At 39.0% G+C, this 25,550-nt stretch overlaps 1 protein-coding gene across 7 annotated transcripts in view; it reads right to left on the bottom strand.

Moving 5' to 3' along the window:
• LOC104610547 (FAD-binding protein) overlaps positions 1-24,438 on the bottom strand; it is a 68,357-nt gene extending 43,919 nt beyond the window's left edge. The window contains exons 1-6 of one of the 7 annotated variants that reach the window (XM_088889779.1): positions 24,198-24,438; positions 22,983-23,069; positions 22,730-22,797; positions 22,507-22,647; positions 20,752-20,793; positions 9,921-10,057 (exon numbers count right to left, since the gene is read on the bottom strand). In XM_088889779.1, coding sequence (XP_088745905.1) covers positions 9,921-10,057; positions 20,752-20,793; positions 22,507-22,647; positions 22,730-22,797; positions 22,983-23,056 — 462 coding nt within the window. In that variant the 5' untranslated portion in view covers positions 23,057-23,069; positions 24,198-24,438. Of the gene's footprint in view, positions 1-6,166; positions 6,615-9,920; positions 10,058-20,751; positions 20,794-22,506; positions 22,648-22,729; positions 22,798-22,982; positions 24,157-24,197 lie in introns of those variants that run through there. The other 6 variants (XM_088889776.1, XM_010277214.3, XM_088889782.1 and 3 more) reach the window with 6 other exon arrangements.
• Between the last annotated feature and the right edge of the window lie 1,112 nt (positions 24,439-25,550).

Raw genomic sequence — 25,550 nt, 5'->3', positions numbered from 1 at the left:
TCTTCACCCAGCTGTAATGCACCACAATATCCCTACTCAACCATTTGAATTTTTTCTTCTCGTTGTTATAACTCCACAAACCGTTGTCTTCTTCCTTTAGCCGCTTAATCACCACTTCCGAGTCACCTTCAAGGACCAAACATCTAATGTTCAACTCCCTTGCTCTTTGGATACCTTCCAGGGCTGCAAGAATCTCAGCCCTAAGAGAGTCTCCTTCCCCAATTGGGCCTGAGAACATAGCAATGATAGCCCCATCCTCATTCCTAAACACTCCCCCAATCCCAGAAGGCCCTGGGTTCCTTAAGCAGCTACCATCAAAATTCAGTTTTATGAACCCAGAGGGAGGAGGGGACCAAGAAGGACTACAAGTCCTCTTACATAGGGCAGAGGAAGCTATCTCTTTCCAATTTCTTACCAAATCAGCCACAGAATAATCTAAGAACAGCTACATAGTTTTCGGCCAATTGACACCCTTAACAATATTAGATCTAACAAGTCTTCAAGGGTTCTTTCCTTGACTAAAAATATTCGTGAGTTTCTTTCTTCCCAAAGGGTCCAACACACTGCTGCCCTAATGCTTCTCCACATAATCTTCCCTCTCTTCTTCGGCCATCTGAAAAAAGACGAAGAGAATAAGCTTTGGACATTCCCAGGGGGAATCCAAACACACCCAAAAAGGGAAAAAGCCCACTCCCATACTGATTTAGCAACCGAACAAGTAACCATAAGGTGGTAACCAGTTTCCCCATCAGCTTTACATAGAGTACACCTATTAGGAAGTAAACAAGAATTGGGTCTCTTTTTCTGAAGTAGGTCATTTGTGTTAATTTTTTCCAGGAAAGTTTCCCAACAAAAACTACCAACCCGAGGAGGAATGGGCCTACTCCAAATTTCTTTAACCGGGAAAGACAACCCAATAGGATCAGAAGGCTGAGTTAATGTCTCAAAAAACGAAGTACAAGAGAAAACACCTGATGAGGAAGGAACCCAAAATCTGGTGTCCTCCTTGTTAGGGTCCAAGAAAACATTTTCAAGGATGACTAACAAAGACATGATGTGGCCCAAATCTATATCCCTAATTGCCCTTCTCAAACCTAAGTTCCACCCAAAACCAGAAGAAGAGTCTGAAGGGCTTAAGAAGGACGATATGGGTTCATTTTTCAAATCTGATAGAGCATACAAAGAGGGAAATTGGTCCATCAAAGGTGAGTCCCCAACCCAATGTTGTTCCCAAAATTTTATTCTACTACCAGAGTTAAGACCATACCTGATCCAAGGGGAGAAGACTGGAAGCAACTTATATATGGCTTTTCAAGGAGAGGCAGTTGTAGCCCTTGCCAAAATTCCAGGTTCCCAACCATTGTCTTCCAACCCATGTATGCTAGCCACAATCTTTGTCCACAATTTGTCTCTTTCCAATGGAAATCTCCATAACCATTTCCCCAACAATGCCATGTTCCTTTTCCTAATATTCCCAATCCCAATACCTCCTAGCTTTTTACATCTAGTTACCACCTCCCATCTCACCCTATGGTCCCGCTTTTCCTCTCCAGGCTCTCACAAGAAATCCCTCATAAGTTTTTCCAAAATGTTAGAAACCTTTGTGGGGATCTTAAACACCAATAGGAAGTAAACAAGTAGGTTAGCTAGGGTTAACCTAATCAGAGTGATTCCCCCCCCCCAAGGAAAGATAATTTTTCCTCCAAGAAGCAAGCCTTTTTTCAAATCTCTCCACCACCGGGTTCCAAAAGCTTACCTTCGTAGGGTTATCCCCCAAGGGGAGGCCTAAGTAAATCATAAGCCAAACCGAGGTTGCACAACCTAACACACTTGCATATTCACTTAGCTCCCTCTCCTTCAAATTCACACCCACCATACTACTCTTATCCAAGTTTACCTTGAGATTAGACATTTGCTCAAAGAGTTGTATTGCCAATTTTAAATTCTGGATCCAATTGATGTCCCCACCTTCACAAAACAAGATTTTGTCATCTGCAAACTGTAGATGTGTAAGGGGTACCTCCTCCCTTCCTACTCTCCATCCTTTCATTAAATTCCTCAAGTCCGGTCTATGGATCAATCTCCAAGGACATCAGCAATCATAGTGAAAAGAAAAGGGGATAGTGGATCTCCTTGTCTTATTCCTCTCAAGGCGAGGAAGAAGCATGGTTTCAAATGTCATGAAATGTCGCTAATGTCGCCCGACATATGTCGATGTCGAGGCTCACCGACATGAAAATGGATGGTAATATAAAAATTACATTATTTCGGTTGACATTTCCTATATTTCGGAAATGTCGACCAAATCGGTCCAAATAATTTCTATTTAATATTTCAAATAAAATATTTATAAAAAAGAATTAACAAAATATAAAAGCAAAAGAATAAATTAATTACTTTATAATATAAAACATAAAATATTTTTCAACTAATAAAATATTAACTAGTTAGTAGTTTTAAAATATTTATTAAAATCAGAAAATGTTTATTCAATTTTATAATAAATCATATTCTACATTTAACATAAAAAATCAGAATAAATTTATTAAATTTTATACTAAATCATAATTTATTATAAGTTTAGTATTAAAAATCATAATAAATTCATTTAGTTTTATTAGAAATCAGAATTTATCATAATCTTAATACTACAAAAAGAAGAATCAGTTTATTAAATTTATAATAAAACATAATGTATTATAACTTAAATATTTAAAAAAATCAGAATAAATGTATTTCTATTTACTACCCCTGTTTTAGTGTGAAACAAACAAGGAAAGAAAAAGAAGAAGATGATGAAGAAGAAAGTGGGGGAAGCAGAAGCAAAGAAAAAACTAAAAATAAAAATAAAAAAAGAAAGGGGTCGAGCCCTGTTTTATTGTTTTCAAACTAATATTTGCTGCTGATAAAAAAAAATATTGTGGAACAGTGGGGCGGAGCCCCTATTTTAGTGTGAAACAGACAAGGAAAGAAGAAGGGGGCAGAGCCCCTGTTTTAGTGTAAAACAGTTTCAGAAGAAGAAGGGGAAGAAGAAGAAGAGGAAGAAGAAGAAAGGGACGGAGCCCCTGTTTTACTGTAAATATATTTCAGAAGAAGAAGAAGAAGGGGGTGGAGCCCCTGTTTTACTGTAAAAATATTTCAGAAAAAAAAAAGACAATGAAAAAAAAAACAAGAGTGGGCGGAGCCCCTGTTTTTCTGTGAACAAGAAGAAGAACTGAAGGAGGAGAACAAGAGGGAGAAGGAGAAGAAGAAGAAAAGAAGAAGAAGAAGAAGAAGGGGGCGGGCGGAACCCCTGTTTTCAGTGTAAAAAGAGAAAAAACAAATACCTGATGCTGGTTGCTGAAAGCCTGAACGTTGCAGTTGGTCGTCCAACTGAGAGATGGCCTCTAATAGAATGTGGGGGCTGAGGTGGTTGTTCGATTGAGAGATGGCCTGAACTTGATGATCCAAGAAGAATGTGGGGGCTGAGGGCTCGAGACATCGACTGATACTAGGAGCCTGAGAAGCCTTGCATAGCAAGTTTTTTCTCTCGAGAGGGTCGTGAATTCTTTCTTTCGTATTTGCTATACCATATCCTAACCATTTTGGCACATAAAAGAAAATAATCTATACATATATGATTATAATCTATCTATAAAAGTCAATTTAAAAACAAATAAAAAAACAAAGGGCAACCAACCATAGGCGCGCGCCTGGACCACCTGGCGCCTGGTCTGAGGCGCACGCCTTAGGCGCAGAGGCGAGCACCTTACTAAAGTATTGCCGCCTTGACCTAGGCGAGGCGCCTGCTCTCAAAAACGCCTCACCTTGCACCTCAGGCACTGACTATTCACCAGACTAATAGGTCTAAAGTCCCTTGGTTGTGATGCCTCTTTCTTCTTTGAAACCAGAGCAATGAATGTGGAGTTCAAACCCGGATTAATTATTCCCCTTTTGTGGAATTCCTCAAACACTGACCCAAGATCCTTCTCCATAATATCCCAACAATCCTAATAAAAAGCCATTGTGAAACCATTTGGACCTGGAGCTTGTGCTCTGTCCATTGAAAAAACTGCTTACTTTGTCTCCTCCAACTCAAATCTCTTTTCTAACCTCTCTGTTTTCTGTACTTAAAGTCGGCCAATCCAAACCCTCCAACCAAATCCTTTCATTTAAAGGTCTTCTGAAAATAGATTTGAAATGACTTACAAAGGCTTCTGCTATTTCTACCGAGTGGGATATGACTGCTCCTTCAACTTCCAATTTTGAGATGAAGTTCTTCTTTCTCCTACCATTTGCCACTGAGTGGAAAAAACCCGTATTTCTATCCCCCTCCTTTAACCATTTACATCTAGATTTCTGCCTCCAGCTTATTTCCTCCTTAAGCAATAAATCCTCCATTTGCTTCCTTAAGCTCCATCTCCTCTCTCTGTCTTCTTCTCCAAAAGATCCCCTTTCTTCCTTCATATCCAGTTCTTCTATTTGCTCCAACAGGAATTGTTTCATTTTCTCCACTCTCCCAAACTCCAACCTATTCCACTCCTTTATTTGGGATTTTAAGAACTGAAGCTTTTTGTGGAACCTCATTCCTTCCCACTGTACTGGCGGATTATAATGCTCCCGCCACTCCCTAATTTTCTCAATGAAGCCCGGATGGATCAACCACATGTTTTCAAACTTGAAAGGGGTAGGACCATCACCTTTCATTTCCTCCTTACACATCACTATAGGCTAGTGGTCCGAGGTAAGTCTAGGAACGCACCCTAGATGTTAAACTACCCCAATGTTCCTCCCAATCTGTAGAAAATAGAAACATGTCCAGCTTAGAGCATATTGGACTTGATTGGAGGTTGGACTAGGTGAAGGTATTATTTAGGAGTGGAAATTCTTTAAGCTCAAAAGAATCCACAAACTGATTGAAGTTCCTCATACTTGTTGTCACTCTCTGTCTAGGGTTGTTGGTTTCCTCTGTAAATCTCACTACATTAAAATCCCCTCCCACACACCATGGTCCTTCCCAAAGGCCCCTAATATCACTCAACTCTTCCCACAATTTCTTTCTCTGCCTAGTCATTAGGGCCATAAACATTTGTTAGTACCCATTCAAAACCATCTTCCACCTGCTTGAACTTTAAAGAAACATAATGATCACCTATTAACTCCTCCATTCCTATTAGCACATCTTCTTTCCACAATGTCACAATCCCACCTGAGGACCCCCACGACGGAGCCACCGCCCACTTAATCCCCCTAGCTCTCCAAACACTACTTGCCCATCTGCAATCAAAATCCATTCTTTTGGATTCTTGAATTAATACCACATTTGGATTAAACTTCTTAATCACCTCTTTAATTGTTGCTCTCTTCCTGGCACTACTCAGCCCCCTCGCATTCCAACTTAGGATTCTCATTTCAATTTTGTAAAAAGCAACCCTACCACCACCAAAATCTATTTAAACCCTTTCCTTCTGTCCCCTCTCGCCCCAAACTTCTTATTCCCCTCAATATCTCTTTTTAATCTCTCAACTTCACTCAATTTTCTTTTCTTAATCTTTCTATCCTCTTTTTTTTTTTGTAGAAATGCTTTTAAATCATTTGGGTTCTTTAGTTTACACCCAACTTTCCCACAAATTCTGCTACTGAATCTTCCCTACAAGTTTCCCCTTCATCTAGTTTTCCAAGCTCTCCACTTCTAATCCTCTCCTCATTCCTTATCTCATTCTCTCCACCAGGAACTCTTTTTGCTCCACTTGTACCCTCCCTTTGCAATTCATTCCTCTCCACTTCACCCATTATTCTCTCAATGATACCCCAGATCCTTTTATCCCTGCAATTTATTCCCACTACTGTCTCCCCCTCCTCCCCCTGTATCCTCATTTTGGCTTCCTGTCCATGGGCCTTTGACTCTTGGTTGGAAAGGGAATCTGGAACAAGGGACACAGAACACTCATCAGTAGCAAAAATTGAATTGACAGAGTTACCTGGTTTTGACTAAGGGTTGTGAGACGGGCAAATGAGGGTGGTTGGTTTTCAAACCCTATAAAGAACAATTGGAGCTTTTTGTCTCCTCGGATTGGAGGGAACTATTCCCTGTCAAATGGTCTACACAAATACCTTTTCCCTTACCCAATTGTTCATTTCTCTGTGATGTACCCTTGTTCAGATCTGGGTTAGTTTGAGCTAGCACCTTTTCAGCTACTTGCATGGCGCTAAAACTTGGTAAAGGCTTATCCGTTTTTGGACTTTGGCCCACCCTGTTCATGTTCACCGGAGCCTCCAAGTCTTTCTTATGTACTCCCGCCGTATCTCCGAGAAAGAGATGCTCCAAGTTTAATGTCTCTCTAATTTGGCCTTCATAGAAACCTTCCTCTACCGAACCATCAATACTTGCAATTTCTTCTGAACTCCCCTCTATATCACTCTCCAAACTGTAGCTTATCCACCCTTGGTCTTCCTCCTCTCTTTCTTCTATTTTGTCTCTAATGTAGCGCAGGTTTGGGCAATCAACTACACTGAGAGCCTGCTCGTCAAAGTCCAGACGATGGGTCCAGCTCAGGGGACGCTTTCCTCCTTTTGTTAGCATTTTCTGTGACTCATTCAATTCGGCCGACCCTTTTCTAGAAGAAGATAGACGAGAGTTTTCGTCTATAATCTCTCTAAGTCTCTCTCGAGTCCTACCCCACGTGACGCCTTAAGTCATCACATGGACCACTAATGGAGGCATGTGGTCCACATTTTGGTTCACCCGCTCTTACAGCCGGTTCAGATAGAGTATCTCTGTTGAGACCCGCCGAGTTACTTCCCCTTCTGGCCACGTCAGCATAGGAAGGGCCACCTAAATACCTTGACTTTAATTCAAAGAATTGTGAATTAATAGCTTTAAATGGTAAGCTTCGAGAAATGGTAACCCCCTGCAATTGTTCATTCTCCTCTTTTGCTCTATCACGCACAACAGGTTTCTTCACCACTCCTTGGGTGCCACATGTGCTCCATCCTGCGACTTCACCATCGTCTCCTACCTCTGGTCATCTTCCCCAGAGAGACGCCTCAACTTCCGATGCCAACCAAACCCTGTACCAATGCACAAGGCAGGCTCTCAGGCTTAATCCCTGCGACTTTAATCTCCACAGCACGCAAGCTTCTCAGGTTTAGCTCCAATAGAACACCCCCTAGGGCTCTGACGATTTTTCCAAAGGTCTGTTCGTTCCAAAGATTAAAGGGGAGTCCTAAAAGTTTGATCAAGAGGTTGCCATCCTTTGTTACTACTTCATTGCATATTGGAACCCAGTTTTGTATTTGTATCAGTCCTCCATCTACTTGGACTGTATTGAAACTCAGTTTCTCGTCGCCTGTATCAAGGATGGCTTTCTTCTCAGTAAACGACAATAAGACAGCATCACCTTCTAAGCCCAGTCTTTCTGCAACTGCATCTAAGACTTTCGTCCAATCCCTTACAGTCCTATCTGTCGTTAGTACCATTCTGTGTTCCCATTTGCCTCTCCCTTCTTCAAGTGCTAATTTTCAAATTCCAGTTGAACTTGCTACCATAATTTCTTGACGATATGGGCTTTGTTTCTTGCTATGCTCCGAAGTACCACGGCTTGTTATCAGTTCTTTCTTCAACCTTCCTCTCGCTTTCGAAGAGAAACGCTTGAAGGTTATTTGTGAAGGAAATCCAACCTTGTCCCCTCTATCCTTCTGGTATGCATATTACTTGTTTTTTGTTAGTGCAAAAGTTTTTTGTTACCATGATAAACCATCCTCTCCCATTCCTTCTCAGTACTGTTTCATAGCTCTTCCCACAACATGCCACTGAATTTTTCCAGCCTTCTTCCCTGATAGTGTTTACTATTCCATCAACAAAGCCTTTCAACCAGTAACATGCTTCCTCTGGTATGAATATCGTTGCCCTACTACCTTCCCTGATTTTCAAATATGCCTTACCTCTTGTCCTTCCCTGCTCGAATAAGAAATGTTTAGCTTCAATACCCAACTCCAACCTCCACTTCCCCGTCGGCCTGAAGTTTCTCTCCTCTCGTTCCATCTCCCTTCCCCTTACTATTTGTTTGGATGAGCAAAAGCTTGGTGATGCATTGATTTCAAAATGATCTATTGGTGCATCACTGTTGCTCTTTAACAATTACTTAAGAATCCCCTTCTGCCATCACATTCCTCAAATTAAGTAATCTTCCTCTTCCCATCTGCAAACCTAGTAGTTCCCACCTTTGTGGTATCCCCATAACCTATGGGCCCTTAGTCAATTCATGCATGCCCCTAAGACTACCCACCTTGAAGCAGCTGAAAGAATTCTCAAATATCTTAAAAAATTCCAAGTGCAGATTTATTGTTCCAAAAGCACGGGCATTTGAAGGTTGAAGATTGGGAGGAAACCCAGTCACTTGGAGAAGCAAAAAGCAGAATGTGGTGGCTAGATCTAGTGCTAAGCTGAATATAGAGCAATGTCTCATGGAGAGGCTGAAATAATGTGGCTAAAAAATCTATTTCGTGAGCTAGGATTTACAGTTGATGGACCTATGACTTTATATTGTGACAACAAGGCAGCCATAAACATTGTTGCTAACCCAGTACTACATGATAGAACCAAGCACATTGAGGTAGACAAACATTTTATCAGAGAAAAGGTTGTCAAAAGGAAAGTGTGCACCCCCTATGTCAGGTCCGAAGATCAACTCGTAGACATTTTCACAAAAGGGTTACATCATTTGTGGAACAATGATCTATGTGACAAGTTGGGCATGATTGAATCTATGTCCCAACTAGACCTGTTCATGGGTCGGGCCGGGCTTTTACTAATTAACAGAATTTTTCAGGCCCAAGCCCGAGCCCGACCCTCTTAAAAAGCCCGAAGCCCAACCTAACAATGATTTTTTTCACTTTTATTGAAGATTGCATCCTGAGTTTCCTAGTGAGAATGAGTTTGTCGGAGTTCACTGGTGGCGCTGGTGTTCACTGGTGAGAATGAGAACATTGAGAAGATGGAACACACACAGAAAGAGAGAGAGCGCAAAATCATCGTCGCAGTTCACTGGTGGCGCCGATTCCTGAGAAAATGAGAATATGCGACAGTGAGTGAGAAACTGAGAATGAGAACTAAGAGAGAAACGAGAGAGAGAGAGGACTGGTGGGAAGCAAGAGAGAAAGAGAGAGACGACTGGTGCCTGAGATCGTCGGTGCCTGAGCTCACGTGTCGCCTCTGAGACTAACAATGGTGGCTGCCTGTCTAGGTTTGCGCTGGTTCTTGAGAGTGAGAGTAAGAAGAGAAGAAGATGAAGACTGGAGAGAGGGAATAAGAAAGGGTACTTATTCGGCTAGGGAATAAGAAAGGGCTTTTGTGGCAAATCCCGAGCCCGGCCCGTAAAATGGTTGGGCCCGGGCTTTTAGGCCCGAGATCAAACCCGCAGGCTAATATCTATGCGCAAGCCCGTCCGGCCCATCGGGCTACCCAGCCCATGAACAGGTCTAGTCCCAACTTGAGGGGGACTGTTAAAAGGCTGTTTATAAGCTGTTTTCTTTGTTTTTTTGTTTCTGTTAGTGTCACAGGGGTACTATTGTAATTCCCCTCTCTTTACGTTATGTTTTAGTCGCCCTAATATAAATACCGAAAAGCTGGCGCTGCCAGCAACTCTTCTTGCTCTCAGATCTCTCTCTCTCTCTCTCTCTCTCTCTCTCTCTTCTCTCTTCTCTTCACTTCAGCTTCTGGACAAGAGGGAAGCAAATAGCTTGGTGGATACTCTAGCAAAGCAGAGAGCTGATAGACCCACTTTATTTTGGGCAATTTTGTAATATATTGTAACCTTGGTCATTTAAAGATGACTTGCCTTGTACTTTCACAGTAACTTTTAATTAATTAAATGAATTTATGTACTGATAAAAAAAAAGATATACAGATAAATAAAAGACAAGTGGCAGAACTTAATAACCTTTTCAAAACTTGTTGCTTGATGGACCAATTCATCACGAGAATGTTTCCCAAAATCTGGAACAATTTCATTTGCAGCTTGAACTACATCAACAATATTTCCTATGAGGGATTCAAGTTCATTCAGAAGACTCTTGGCTGCAATGGTGGAAAAGGATAATATCAACGTATGACTCAAGTCCAAAAAAAGAAATTGGTTATAGGAAACTGCAGGCAGAAAGTACGAATGCAGGAATGAAGCCAAAGCACAATGAAAGCAAAAAAAATATTCAATATACAAATAGGCATACATATGCCAGTGTGTGAAAACCTAGGTCAAGCATGTAAGGTACCAAAAAAAAAAAAACAGAGCACTATCTATACTGTAGAAAATGCATGACTTGCAAACCACGTTCTAAATTTTTTTTAGCATTCCAATAAATCCATAAGTCATAGCTCAACAAACAAAATTTAAGTGATAAGGCCATCCACAGCCTCCACAAGGGACAAGATAGCAATTCAGAAACAAAAACAAGCATTAGGCAAAAGTATATATAGTACTGCTACAGACATGGTAGGAATCATGAAAAGTTAATGTTGTCTTCTAAAACTTCTTTTCATGGGGAACCATGTCTGTAGCAGCACTAGATTCACCCTAGCATTATTTGCTAGCTTTATGAAAAATCATAAACCAATTCAAACAAATTTTTGTCCCATTAATCCACCAAATAAAATTTGGCTACCATTTTAACTATAAAAGGAACTCTAGTTAAAGTTGTCAATCCAACCAATAGACTAGTAAAATGAACCTATGATCCTTCGAGTAGGAAAGGTTCAGTGAGTGGCTCAAACCAAATGCTCTTCTTCATGCACTCACTCTGGTGGCATACCCCAAGCCAGTTACTTGTCCTAGGGATCATAGTAGCTTGGCCATATGCTATCTCTTTGAATCCAGGATGGCTACTGGATGCTCCAGCAATTGATGAGCAGCAGTAGGCAGCACCCTCCACCGGGAGAACATAGGATCAGCAAAGGGGATTCCTTGCTACGCTCAATTATTACTGCCTTAGATTAAATCTAGAAATCAGACTTGAACCACACAACCAGCCTGTTCCAAAATCAGAAGATCCAGAAGAGACAGATTTTGGAACAGATTCTTCAGATAAAGCATCTGTCCAGAGCAAAGATTGTATTGTAGTCATGAAACAAAAAGGAATTTCAAGTGATTCATCATCAAAAAGTAGCCTACCAAGTCTCTGTTCCAGGACATTGAAACTTCTTAAGCCTTAGAATGATTACCACCAAAGGACAAATACCATTCATTCATGCACACAAAAATGCCTTCCTACAAGAAGCATATTCACCTTGATCTGCAACCACAAAAGGTTCTTAAATTGGTTGTATCCCCACCATAAACTTGGTCTTCGTGTGCTAATGTGAAATTTAAACAAAGAACTAATTCAAACGAATCTTAGGCCCTTGAGCTCCAAAGAAATCAGACCATTAACTTTCATAGCGAAAGACGTATAGTACAATGATTTAATACACTAGGACTAATTACATGACCGACTACACTAATAGAAGTAGAATGCTATGACTAACTATGCTAGAGACTTATAGAGCAGTGATTGACTACATTAGTAAAGTAAAAAGTATAGTCATATAGCAAAGTAAAAAGCTGTATAGCACACCGACTAACTACATTACTACAATATAGCACGTACACTGACTAACTACACTAGTAGTTACCCATTATTCATCCAAAAGGAACAGGGGAAGCAAGGCAGTCTGATCAATTTCCATCAAATTGGAAGCATACAACATTTATGCTAAATCATGTGTTTTAAACCACTTTCTTTGGTTGAAAACCAAACTCTAGTCTCATGCATTACCATTAGTAGCAGGTGAATGAAACATGGTACAGAACTAATCCTCCTGAGAACTAAGGTTTCTACCACTAGTGGGAATTTTAGAAAATTGCTTTCTAGGATGAGAAGGAAACTTAGATATGGAGGATGGTGAAACAAATCTGGTTTCAGCCAAGGCTTCATAGGGAAGATTTAAAGAGAAAAAATCCTCTCTAGAAAAGGTGAATGGATGTTGAGACTTGAAGGAAATTGAGAGGAGACTTACCAGGAAGCAAATTTAGTCCTTTAGTTGATGATGAATGGTTTATTTTTAATTGCCACTTCTAGAAGGAAAATGAAAAACATCAGCATGAGTTGGCAATTTAGCAAGTAGACAAAGAATTTGAAGAATCTGTTGAGATTGTAACTAACCAAGAATGAAGTCTATGTAAGTGGAAGCATGTACTTTCTCCCTCCCTCCCTCCCTCAAGGGGACCCTAACAACAGTAGTGGTACAGTTGGAAAAAGAGACAACCAATTGTGACGGTGAACAGGAGGGAACTGGTGGAGACGGTGATCAGGGAGGCAACACTGGAAGGCACCGACCATTTTTTGCGCGACTAGAGTTTTCAACCTTCGCTGGCGACCATCCCACCCTGTGGATTTTAAAGTTGAGGAATTTCGAATTTCATGATACTCCCAATCATCAAAGAGTTATTGTTGCTTCATTCCACTTGGCGGGGGAAGCCATTTTATGGTTCCAATGGTTCAGGCAATCCGCCCCCAAGTATCTTGGACTGACTTCACCAAAGTCCTATGTGTTCGTTTTGGACTATTGAGATTTGAGGACTTTGATGAAGCCCTACCGAAACTCCAACAAGAAGGCTCTATCAGAGATTATCAACTGGAATTTGAAAGACTAGCAACTAGGACGCAAGGTTGGCCGGAAAAAGCCCTGTTAGGATGTTTTATCAGAGGACTGAGGGAGGAAATTCGAGTGGAGGTAAAAGCAATGCAGCCTACCACCATATAAGTTGTTGTGGGCCTCATGCAGATACAAGAACGGCTCAACTGTTTAAGAAGGGGACGGTTTACCAGAACCGAACTCACAACCATTCGAGTTGAACCACCAGCACCCAAGATTGAACCTCAACCAGGCCCAATTTTCAAATAACCACCAAGAATTGAGGCAGGCCCACTAAAGAACCGAACTAGTAATACACAAGCGATCCCCTTACAAGCGACTCTTGTGGGTCGAGATGCAGGCTCAACAAGATCGCAGGTTATGTTATAATTGTGATGAACAATTTGGACCAGGTCATCGTTGTAAGATCCAGCAATTGTTTTTTGTTACAAACCAATGATGGGATAGATAAACTCTTCCAGTCCCTTAACAGATGGTTATGAAGGAGAAAACCTCATGGAATTAACAACAGCAGAGGTATCCTTACAAGCCTTAGGAAGTCAAGGGTCACCCCAAACAATGCGGGTAGTCGGGCTGCTAATCCGGCATGTTTCTATACTAATGAACAGGGACAGCACTTTAAATTTTGTTACCCTAGCCCTCACCAAGCAGCTGGGCCTTGAACCACAATTTGTCCCTTCATTTGAGATGCATGTGGAAGATGGCAACCACCTAAGGTGTGAGGGGGTCAAGAAAGTTGTACCAATTCAAATTCAGGACTACAAGGTGAGAGCCAACTTATACCCCTTACAAATCAGACTGGGGGTCCACTGGCTCAAACAGTTGGGCCAAGTACTCTATGATTGGCAAAAAATGACAATGGAGTTCTCCTTTGCAACCAACCCTAATGCAAGCCCAAGGCCTGAAAACCATCATGAGGAGCTTTCATAAAGCCCAACCAAATGTATTCATGTAGTTGGGGCTTGATCCCACCAGACCGGTTCTTAGATCTGACTTGGGCCAGCAACAGTTGAAACAAGTATAGATCAAATTGCTGATGTATTCAAGGAACCACAACAGCTTCCTCCACACAGAGTGAAGGAACATCACATAGAAATTATGCCAGGTGCACCCCCTGCAAATGTCAGGCCTTACCATTACACTAACTCACAAAAGGCTAAAATTGAGAAACAAGTACAAGAACTCCTCCAGAAGCAGTTCCCTCAACCCAGCTCCAGACCTTTTTCTTCACCAATGCTCCTCGTTAAGAAAAAAGATGGCACATGGAGATTTTGCATCAACCACAGCGCTCAACAAAATTACAGTTAAAGGTCACTTTCCAATTCCACTCATTGATGAGCTACTGGATGAGTAGCAATCAGCCACCATATTCTCAAAGTTAGATCTAAGGTCTGGATATCATCAAGTTCACATTGCACCCAGCTGAGATCAACAAAACGGCCTTCCAAACACATAACAGCCATTATGAATTCCTGATCATGCCATTGGGTCTCACTAACACGCCATCCACCTTCCAAGCATTGATGAATGAGGTATTTCGGCCATTTATGCACAAATTTATATTGTAGTCCAAATTGAAGATCACATATGCTACACTTGTGTAGTGCATTATCCTTGTTGCACCAACACCAACTATTTGCTAAATCATCAAAGTGTGAGTTTGCTAAAACACAATTTCAGTATTTGGGACATAAGGTAAGCCAAGTGACTGCCATGGCCCACCCTAGTAAGGTAGAATGCATCCACTCTTGACCAGAACCAAATTCAACCAAGAGTCTAAGACATTTGCTAGGACTCTCGACATATTACAGAAGATTTATTAAAAATTCTGGACTTTTGGCCAGGCCACTGACACAATTGTTGAAAAAAGGTTCCTTCACTTGGACTAAGGAAGCCCAAGAAGCTTTTGAAAAGCTTAATTAGGCAGTATCCAGCAGACCCACATTGGCATTACCTGATTTCTCCGGGACATTTGTCTTGGAGTGTGATGCTTCAGGTGGAGTGGGGGCAGTCCTCATGCAAGAAGGGAGGCCCATTGCCTATTTTAGCAAGGCCTTGGTGGGTCAGGCTTTGGCCAAATCTACTTGTGAAAAAGAGTTCATGGCACTCGTGTTGGCGGTGCAGAAGTGGAGGGCTTATTTGATAGGATGCCAGTTCATCATAAGAACTGATAAAAAAAGTTTAAAATACCTCTTAGAACAAGAGATTTACATTGTAGACCAACAACATTGGGCCTACAAATTAATGGGGTTTGACCATGTCATTGAATACAAGCCAGGAGCCTCTAATAGAGTGGCTGATGCCCTCTCTCAGGTCCATGAACTTCACATGACCACAGTATCCAAACCAGTCTATTCCCTAGTGGAGTTTATAAACCGTGAACCCTCAGCTTATTCCAAGCTACAGGCCATTCGTGACAAATGGACACATGATCCAGCATCTGTACCAGGCTATACTGTAACCAATGATAACACTTTTTTATAAGGGCCGATTGGTCATAGCAGCAAATTCTCAGTATTTACCACAGCTACTACAATTATTTCATGACTTCCCACTAGGAGGTCATTCTGGAATACTGAGAACCTACAGGCATGTTGTTTCCCACTATTAGTGGCAAGGAATGAAGCAGGCCATTAGGACATATGTGGCAGCATGTCATACCTGTCAACAATAAAAGTATGCAGCTCAGTCTCCAGTAAGACTCCCACTACCACTTAAGATACCAGAAAAGGTAATGTGATGAAGTTGCCATGGACTTTATTTCCAGATTACCAAAATCAAAGGGCAAGTCCACGATTCTAGTGATAGTCGATAGGCTAGAAAAAACCTCAAAAGAAGAGAAGTGTGTTCAAAGCATCAACTGAGGTTCTCAATGTTGCCTTAGGAATTTTGTCTTCAGAGGAAGATGGACAGACAGTTGTGTGTAAGATCAGAACAAGGACAGCTGGATTTTGCTGAAGATCAGGATCCCACACGTACCAATGCCTTAGATGGCCCAAAGTTGAGGGCATCTAGGATTGTGGGTATTCAGCTCAAACCGGTTGAACCGAAAGGGGTTTTGTTAAAGGATCACGTGATGGAGGAAACAAGTGGTAGGGGTGCAATCAAGTCAAACTCTAATCGAATAGTTCGGGCTTGAGTTCAAAAATAGGCTCAGTTCAAGTTCAATTCTAATCAAGTTCAAATAGAGCTTGAATCTTAGGGTAAGCTCGGCTAGTTATTCAAAGCTCAACCAATAAAAAATTCGGCTCAAAAACTCACGAGCCTGGTGTGTGTGTTTGTGCGTGCACACACATATATATACATGATATCTAAAAATCTCACAACCAATCAACTGGTATCATAAAAGAGATTAGGGGTGTAAACAGATCGAATTCGAATCAATCACGCAATATCTGAATTCGGAACCGATTAGAAAATTCGACATCCAAATTCGATTCAATATAACGGATATTGAAAATCAAATGTTCAAATTTGAATTCAATTAAATATTTGAATATTCAATTCGAATTCGAAATCAACCGATTAATTATTTTAGTTAATTAATAAACATTTTATTTATATAAAGTATGTAAATATATAAGTTATTTATATATATTTATTATATATAAATTATATAAAGTATTTAAATAGTCTATATATTATTTATATGAATTAAATAATCGGTCGAATTCAAATATTTATCGATTCGAATCAAGTCATATCCGAATTTGATTTGATTAGTTAAATGGTAGGAATAGATATTCGAATTCGACCAATTATGATATTCGAATTATCCGAGTTCAATTTGATTATGTTGAATCTCGAATTCAAAATAGGACTTTCGAATATCATTGACACTCCTAAAAGAGATGACCAATCAGGTGGTATTAATCAATATTCACATAAATGCTTTGATTGGTCAAAACTCTTCTGATACCATGTCTTTCCGGAATACACTATACATTATGAAATGTAAAAATATATTCATGTTCGAGCTTTCGAGCGAAACTCGAGCTCATCGAATATTTAATCAAATCGAACTCGAAATAAAAAATAAAATACAAATCAAACCCAAACTCAAGCTCAAACCTAATGGTATATTAGTCGAGTCAAGCCAAACCAAGACATGCCAAAGTTTGGCTCGGCTTGGCTCAATTGTTCTAGGTCGAACCTAAGCCATGTAATGGGCCTTGATTTGTTTGGTCCACCAAAAAGGGATTTTGTTTCATGTCACTTAATAACATATTTGAGAACGTGGAAGATCGCAAGTATGATCTAGCATCGCCTTCCTCAAAGATATTTTCAAAGCCTTCAGTGCTACAGAAATTAGAAGAAAAGTTAGATTTTCAAGTTTAGTTAAGGTTAGGAAGGTTGTTAAATTTAAAAAAAAAAAAAAAAAAAAAAAAAAACATCTTTCTAGGAAGTAGGGGTGGCCATGAGCCGAGCTCTTCACGAGCTACTCAAGCTCAGCTTGTGAAAAGCTTGACTCGGCTCGGCTCGTGAGGCTCGCGATCCGAGCTCGAATAGCTACATACATATATACATACTAATAGCTACATAATAATAATAAATATATATAATTATAGAAAATAATATATATAATAAAAATATATATTATATATAATATAATAAAAATATTATATATAATATTTTTATTTTTATATATAATAATAACTAATTATTATAATTCTTAATTTTTTAAATATCAAATAAAAAATATTTTAATATATAATTTTTTTATTTTTATAAAACATTTTTTCTCAAGTCAAGCCCGAGCCGAGCCAAGGTCGAGCTTACGAGTATTTTGACTTGAGCTGAGCTCGAGCTCAAGGTTCTAGCTCGAGCCTTGTACTACCTTGGCGAGTTGAGCTTGAATCCCGTACTATTCGACTCGGTTCGGCTCGAATCCACCCCTACTAGGAAGCATGAGGGTTGGCATAAGGAGATTTATGGGATTGGATAACAACACTTTTTTTCGGCATGATTTTGTGCTCAAGGGATATGATCTCCTCTGTTCTTAATTAGGGTCAGGTTGGGTTGCACCAGTGATCAATGAGCACATTACAGAGGAAGTTTTACAGGGTTTAGGAGTGGACGATGGTGGTGCTCGTTGCAATCAACCCCTTGGGGACCATATTCGTTTTTTTTTTTTTGGGGGGGGGGGATAAATCTTGGGGACCATATTCTTGAAGAGCAAGCGTTTTCAAACTTCGGAAAATAAGTTGTGAAGGGCAGTACTATTTAAGGAGATTGCTTTACAAGAGGAATTTGTAACATTAGGAAGAGAAGAAGGAACGATTGGCTGGGGGTAGAAGAAATTGAGCCTTCAAAGGATCCTTAGAGCTCTTGCAGTTTCGAGGAAGAGGATAATGGGCTGCAGTTCACATAGACACTAAAGGATATACCTTTCAACTCTTTTTTTTTTTATTCTAGGAATCTTTTGTATCTAGATCTGTAGTGTAATCAGCTATTCAGTTTTTTTCCTTGTTTCAAATTCTTTTTGAAAAGGGCCTTGTATATTTTGTTTTGCCTGTTATAATACATTACTTTTCTCTAAAAAAAGGAGGATAATAGATCTTTGTCAAATGTTTTTAATGGAAAGTTGGGGATGGAATTAAGGAAAAAAAAGATGTTAGTGTGGGTGAATAAATCAAAACATGTGATGTTCCTTCAATAAAATCTAATGTTGGCCAGTTGATTCGTGTCACATAAGTGTTTTATCATTTGAAGGAAGGATTAATTTTCATCATTTGAACTCTCTTATACTTGCCCTTGCATCAAGTATAAGAGTTTAAAAAAGGGAAGAGGATTAAGGATAGAACTAGAACACAGAGTAGTGCAAGAAACGGTATTGGTGCGAAGTTGTTGGAGAAGGGTGGCAAGGAAGGAAATGGCTCTTTCTTCAGATGATCAAAAGGAAGTTTTTCTTTAGGTGAGGAGGAGGTTCAGGGAGTGGAGGAAGATTTAGAGGAAAAGGAAAATGTAGGGGAGGAGGAAAACAAGGAGGTGATATTTTGTTGAAAGAGGGAAACAACACAAAAAGTGGATTTGGAAATGGTACTGGAAACTGAAGTAAGCAAGATTTTAGGGCTTTCTTTTTTAGGAGGGGAAGAATTTGCAAGAAACGTTTTTTGGGAATTGGAAGAGAGATATAATCCAGTTGGAGAAAGATCTTAAGGGAATTTGGTGTAGTGAGATTTGGTAGGGTTGCTTGGTTTGGGGATTCTAGGGGCAATTGTTTTGGGAAGTTTTTCTTTTTAAAATTTGGAAAAGTCTTTTTTCATTTTCTTGGGTCGGTGGGTTTGGTGGTTAAGATTGGGTTTTGTCTTTCTGTGGATGATAGTTTATCACCCTAGTGCACTGCTCTTTTTTCTTCAATAATATTATCTTTTTTATTTATCTTTAAAAAAAAGATAAATAACTAAAGACTAAAGAGGTCAAAGATTAGACAATTATTGTCTTTTGTGGATGATTGGGTTTTGGCCACTTGACTCCCTAAACCATTTGACCTGGTCAACAGGTCACAGATTAGACAGTTATTGTCTTTTTCTTGTAAATTTAGAACATATCTCTTTTAATTGACTAGTTTGTGCCTAGGAACCAAGTAGCCATCACAATGATTAAAGACCAAGAGAGGCCAAAACGACCACTCAACCATCCAATTGGACTGGTTGACCAGTCACCAGGACAAATTCTCCAGTTCGTTTCACCCCAGAACTGCTCACTTACAAAATACCATTGACTCAACCAAGGACAAGGTGAAGCATCTAGTTGAACCTCTAAACCATTTGACCTGGTCAACAGGTGGATTAGACATTTATTCTCTTTTTTGTAATAATTAGCCATTTCCATCATTAGTAACAAAATTATCATTTATCGCACTTATTTTCATTTAATATGATGAATTTATAATATTAGAAACATGCCTAATTATTATGTAACATTCTACATTTTTTTCTATATTTTTACCTATTTATATCAGTGTTTTAAAAGCGTAAGGTGCAAGGACCCATTTGCGGCCGAGGCCAGGGCGAGGTACATGCCTTTTTTAAGCAAGGCACAAAAATACAAAAACAAAATGCTAAAAAAAAATGTCAAAAATGCCAAATAAAATCAAAAGGCGCACACCTGGGCTGAGACACAAGGTGCATCAGGCATGCGCCTTTTGAAAGGGTTGTGCCTAGGACTAGACTTGTTCATGGGTCGGGCAGCCCGACGGCCCAGCCCATTATAAGTCGGGCTTGGTCATAATTTTAGGCCCACGGGCTCAGGGTCTGGCCTAAAGCACCGGGCTCAGGCTTTCTCAAAAAAGCCCGGCCCGAGCCCGACATGATACTATATATTAAATAATAAAAAATATATTTTATTTAATAAAATATATACAATATTTTTTCTCTGTTCTTCTCTTTTTTTCAAGTAATAGTGAGATGTTTATTATTTTTTATTTTTGAAGGTTTTTAATATAAATAAAACACTTTTTTTATTGAATAAATAAAGAAAAAAAATTTGTTTTCAAATTTATGGCTGGGCTCAAGCTCAAGACCTAGGCCCGATGGTCGGGCCAGGCTCGGGCTCGAGCCTGAATGTGTTCTATTGATACATAGACAAAGCCCGAACCGGCCCGACCCATGAACAGGTCTACCTAGGACCTAGGCGAGGCGCATACCCTAAAATGCGCCCCACCTATGTGCCTAGGCACGCCTTTTAAATCACTTATTTATATTTTACTTAAATGATGATGTCATAGGTTGACCTAGTTGACCCAAAGAGTGGTACAATTCCAGTTGGCCCATGTTAGCATTTCACACTACTTCCAGCTAGGCCTTTGGGCCAGGCACATTCAAATTTTGACAAAAACACAATCCGAGTCGGCCCAAGTTGCACCCCTCATATGATTGAACCACTAGTCCACCACCTAGATGGAAAAGTGGTTCCATTATCAGGTCAGATTTAAAAACATTGCCTGGCCCAAGTTGCACCCTAGCAAACAATTTGCTTTTATATTCTCTTGTTTTCGCTCAATTATGATTATATGTCATATCGTCTAATACTAGCAACCATATTGACTATAAAATTATTAGTGTTTGCAGGGGAAATACCTTTATTCAGATGATCGTGAAGTCCTCGTTTGCATTCATGTACTTTTGTGTGCATTATTTACCAAGAAAGGGAAAAAAAGGCCAACTTGTCAGTTAATTCATGGTAAAAGTAAAAAAAACAATAATATGAGATAGAATAAACCAAGAGAGGCAACTAGCTAAATAGGATAATTTAGCTACTTTAACAAATGGTACAACTCTATAATTCGCATATGACAATAGAAGCTTAGAAAAAACAATTGTCAACAATAACCATGCCTCAAATGAAATAATTAATAATAGTGCTCCTCATGACTGAAGCCTCTCAAAGAGGAATAAAAGAAAACCACTTTTTTTCCTGCAAGTTGCTGCATAACTAGAATTAAGGATAGTTCAAAAAAGAAAAATAGGTATTAGATGGAAAAAATACTACTTTGTTACTCACCAAAAGGAGAAAGAAGAAATAAATAAAAAAACTACCAAATTGTTTCAACCCTTGTTCACACTGAAGATGATCATGTCAATTCATTTTTCATGGTGAGAAGTTAAATAGTGAGAGGCCTCGGTGCAATATTAAAACCTCAGGCTAACATGCATGAGAATGAATCTCAACTATGAGAACCGCCAATTTGTACCAAAAAATAAGCCAATTGTTAGGTTCATGTCCAATCCAACCCTCCCAAGACCCTAGTAACCAGGATTATTATTGGGTAGGAATAATGCTATTAAGTATTTTACTACTAAAGATAGCAAAGTAGGCAATGAAAATTCCAGAACGGGAAGGAGTACCTATGTCTATCAAAACCCAAAACATGACAAAATGAAAGACATATATCTTTTCATATAACAATGTACCAGAGGATAGTCTGTTACATAAAATGCACCATAGTCATCAAGGCATCATCTAAGCACCTGCCTAGGTGTTAACTAGCTGACTAGGTGACTCACCTAAAACACCTTGTTTATAGAAATTAGGCGCCCATCTAAGCAACTATGCACCTGCCTAGGCGATAAGGCACCCACAGTCCCACCTAGGCAACTAAAATGACAAGACTAGCACCTTATTACAATACCATTCATATTGCTACATCTTACTATGTTATTTCATCCATTTATACTGTGTTTTAAAGTTTTACCATTGAAGTCTAAAAGACCCAAAGGTTTTGAGAAGAGAAAAAGGAAAAAAAAAAAAGAATAGAAATATAAAGAAGTTTCTTTCTTTCCTTTTTTTTTACTCTCTTTCTCTCTCATTAAATGAAACAGCATCTCCATCCTTGTTCTTTTTCTCTTTACTTATTTTGTCTTGAATTTTATCATATAAAATTATAACCTTCATTAGTTTCTAATTTGATATGAAGTTGCTCTATTAAATACTTGTTCCAGATATATTGATTTGCCATGATTTTTTGAGAGGAAATTTAATGTTATTAATAAATAAAATTGTTATTTTCCCAATCAATATCCATGTGGAATTGTAATATAAACTAGAGAACTAGGAATATCTTAGTTTTATTTTATGAAATTCTTTTTGCTTGGGTGTCACCTAAGCAACTAGGCACCCCACTATCACCTAGTCACCTTAACAACTATGAAATGCACCAATTTTGAAAAAAAAAATAATATTAATAATAAGACAAGGTTTTTCATTTAAAAGGAAAACCCAAATTCATCTCATTCAAAACATATTTTCTATAAAATGCTTCGATGAAAACATCTATGTCTTCAGGTTCTAAGTTATCCAACAGATAGTCTAAATCAAAAAACATTGCACCTTACACTTTCTTATACTTTGTACACCATCATTTGCAGTTATACATCCAGCTTCAAGATATGCTTTTAACCTCATAGTTTCATTTGCTTTAATGATGGCATCAACAACTTCAGATTTCTTGTTTACCGGAGGCCTTCGAAGCAACTCTGTTTCAAACACATGATATCAATGACGATGAACAATGTATCAGAACTTATGTCAAGTCAAATATAGCTCTGATGTGCTCACCTAAGGATTCTTGTAACCCACAAAGTAACTTGCTTCCTAATGAAACCAACTCCTCAAGCTGTGTAATTCTGAAATTACAGAACAGCAAGAAACCCAACAAGTTATGACTTATGGCAACAAACAAATTTAAAACAGCTAAAACAGAAATATAGCAATAGAAAAAGGTTTTGAGAAGATACATGAAAGTGATCAGCATGTTTTGGGAATTTAAGAAAAAAATAAGCAAGCTTTGTTTCTTGTTCATATGGATTACCTCGTCATGAAATCTGAGAAAATGTGGAAAGCCTTACTGTTCAGTTCTAATAATGCTGTGTTTTCTTCCTCCATTCCTCTGACTGCACTGTATGAAAGGTTTAGACCAAGTTTGCTCATTGCTGTCATTAAACAATAACCAAAATCATTACTACATAATTGTATTTAAAGTTCCTATTACTCCAGTGTAACAGACGCCAAGCATTTTGTGCCCATTTGGGAGGACTTTTGCATTGTGTGGCAAATGGATATGTTGGGTTGGATGTGGGTTGAATACCAACTCATCTCAAACACAACTTAAGGGTGGATTCGAGCCAAGATGAACCAAATATTTGGCTATTCCAGCTCAGCTTGGCATAAAAACATGAAGCTCAAGTTTGGGCTCAAGCTCAATTCGAGCTATAAACATGAGCTCGGCTTGACATGGATCCATATGCAACTGGACTGGACCCAATTCAGTCCAAACCCATACAAACCAAGTCCAATTCAGTCCAATTGGATTGCGAATGAACTGGATTGGGTCCAATCTGGTCTAAACTAAATGAAACTTCAAAAATTACATGAAAAAACCATAAAATATTTTAAAAATACATTTTTCTGCAAAAATGTATTGCAGAAAAATAAAACCTAGTGAAAAAAATCACATGTTCACCTAAACATTCCTTTCAAAGAAACTACAAAATTATAACCTAGTGGAAAATATTCCTCTTCAACCATATGAGACCATAACTGTATCAGATCAACAAAGATCTAATCTGAATGTGATTCCGACCACAAAACGTCTCTGACATTTAGATACTTCAAAGCATCTGGTCTGCTACGGTATAGTTGATCTTGCCAGGTTTGGCTTCTGTAACATACCACTTAAGCTCATTTTCAAATACTACAGCATTCAAGAGGGCTCTGCTCCTCTGTAACATATCACTTAATTTGGAGACAATATATTTAAACTCTTGATTGAAAGTAACCTTTTGACCTCTTCTCCTCTCAAACAACATTAAAACGACACCACAACAGAAAAAGGAAAAAAAAAAACAACAACAGCACACACATCGTCACTCCTGAAGTTCAATGCATTCAGAAATCGCTTGATTCTAATCATCCATTCATTTTCCAATCAAATAAGAAAATTGATTATTTAACCCAAAAAAAAAAAAAAAAAAAAAAAAAAAACAGAGCCTGAATGGTGCGCACACACATCGACACCACCACGCACCTTTCTAGATATCACTCTCAAGAATGATAAGGATATTATTGAAACCAAAGAGAATCAAAGAAATCGAAAACAAAGAAGGATATCTGAGTGAAAGAATGGCATGGCCTGTCGCTGGAGAGAGTGAGAGAGAAAATCAATCGCCGGAGAGAGAACCCTTTTTGGCTGTTCGCTGTTCACTCAACCGCTGGAGCCTGGAGACCGGAGAGAACCCCATTCCACTCAATCGCTGATTCGCTGTACAAACGAGAGGACCAGGATCTTTGGACCATGGGTTTGAAAATCGGACGGTCGGACCGGTTGAACCAAGAATGGTCAGACAACCGGTTTCATTTCTTCCTAAACTCGCTCCTCGGCCAAAACCAATGATTTGGTCAGCGGGTCGCTGACCCATTAACCTGAATAACGGTTTTTTGTCATTTTTCTAGTGGTAGGCCACGTGCATTGCACGTGAAAGTTCACCATTTCAAACATGGATTCGTAAACAAATAGGGTTAAGAAGTAAAATGACATAATGTGGAAACTTATTCCTGCCTTTTGAAATGATGAGCAACAATGTTATCATGCTTAATATATCAGAATCAAACAAGCATTCAGCATAAAGCTTATTAACTAACAAACAAAGGTGGAAGGGAAAGAGTTTGAAGTTAGGACAAGAAAGATATAGTTTTATCTATTTCAGAGCTATTCTTCCATATTAGAAATCGATCAAATCCATTCCCACTCTAAGTACATACACAGGTCCAAGGGATATGTAAAAATAACACACTGATCCAAGGGGCATGTACCCAATACCTATGTTCTTTTCATAACCGCAACCATCAAAATTTAATTTGACTTTATTAGGAGATCAAGGATGCCAAATTCCAGGATCGATTTTCTAACTTCATAAATTTATTCAAGGGAATGAGAAAGGTAAATAAAGCTTGATTTTTCCCTTGAGGCATGCATTTCATAAGATCTTAGCTACATATTGCATCATTGCTGGTTAAGCATGATGGCTTCTTTCCTAAATATCTATTGTTCCATACAAGTACAAATCCAGATGATGTTTGTTACATTAAGATTTTTCTTCTTGGAAAAGTTATTTACTAGTTTTTAGTTCAACATAAAGAAGACCGAAGTATATCTCTGTTTTTATATGGCATATCGCGTTTTTTCTCCTCTTCCACAAACTGCAAATCTTGATAGTGAAACAAATCTGAAGACTAAAAAGGCACTTAAAAGCACTTATGATGACTTGACTCTTGGTAGGGCCTCTGAATTTAAGGATTTAACCAACCTTTTCCACTTATGCACCAACTGATTTTAAGCTCCTTTGAACTAATTAATTAAATATGCAAGGCTTGTGTTGTT

Source organism: Nelumbo nucifera, chromosome 1 (genome assembly GCF_055504915.1).
Source record: "Nelumbo nucifera cultivar China Antique chromosome 1, China Antique-T2T, whole genome shotgun sequence".
NCBI classification, from domain to species: domain Eukaryota; kingdom Viridiplantae; phylum Streptophyta; class Magnoliopsida; order Proteales; family Nelumbonaceae; genus Nelumbo; species Nelumbo nucifera.
Note: the sequence above shows the minus strand (reverse complement) of the source record. Positions and strands in the feature narration are given on the sequence as shown.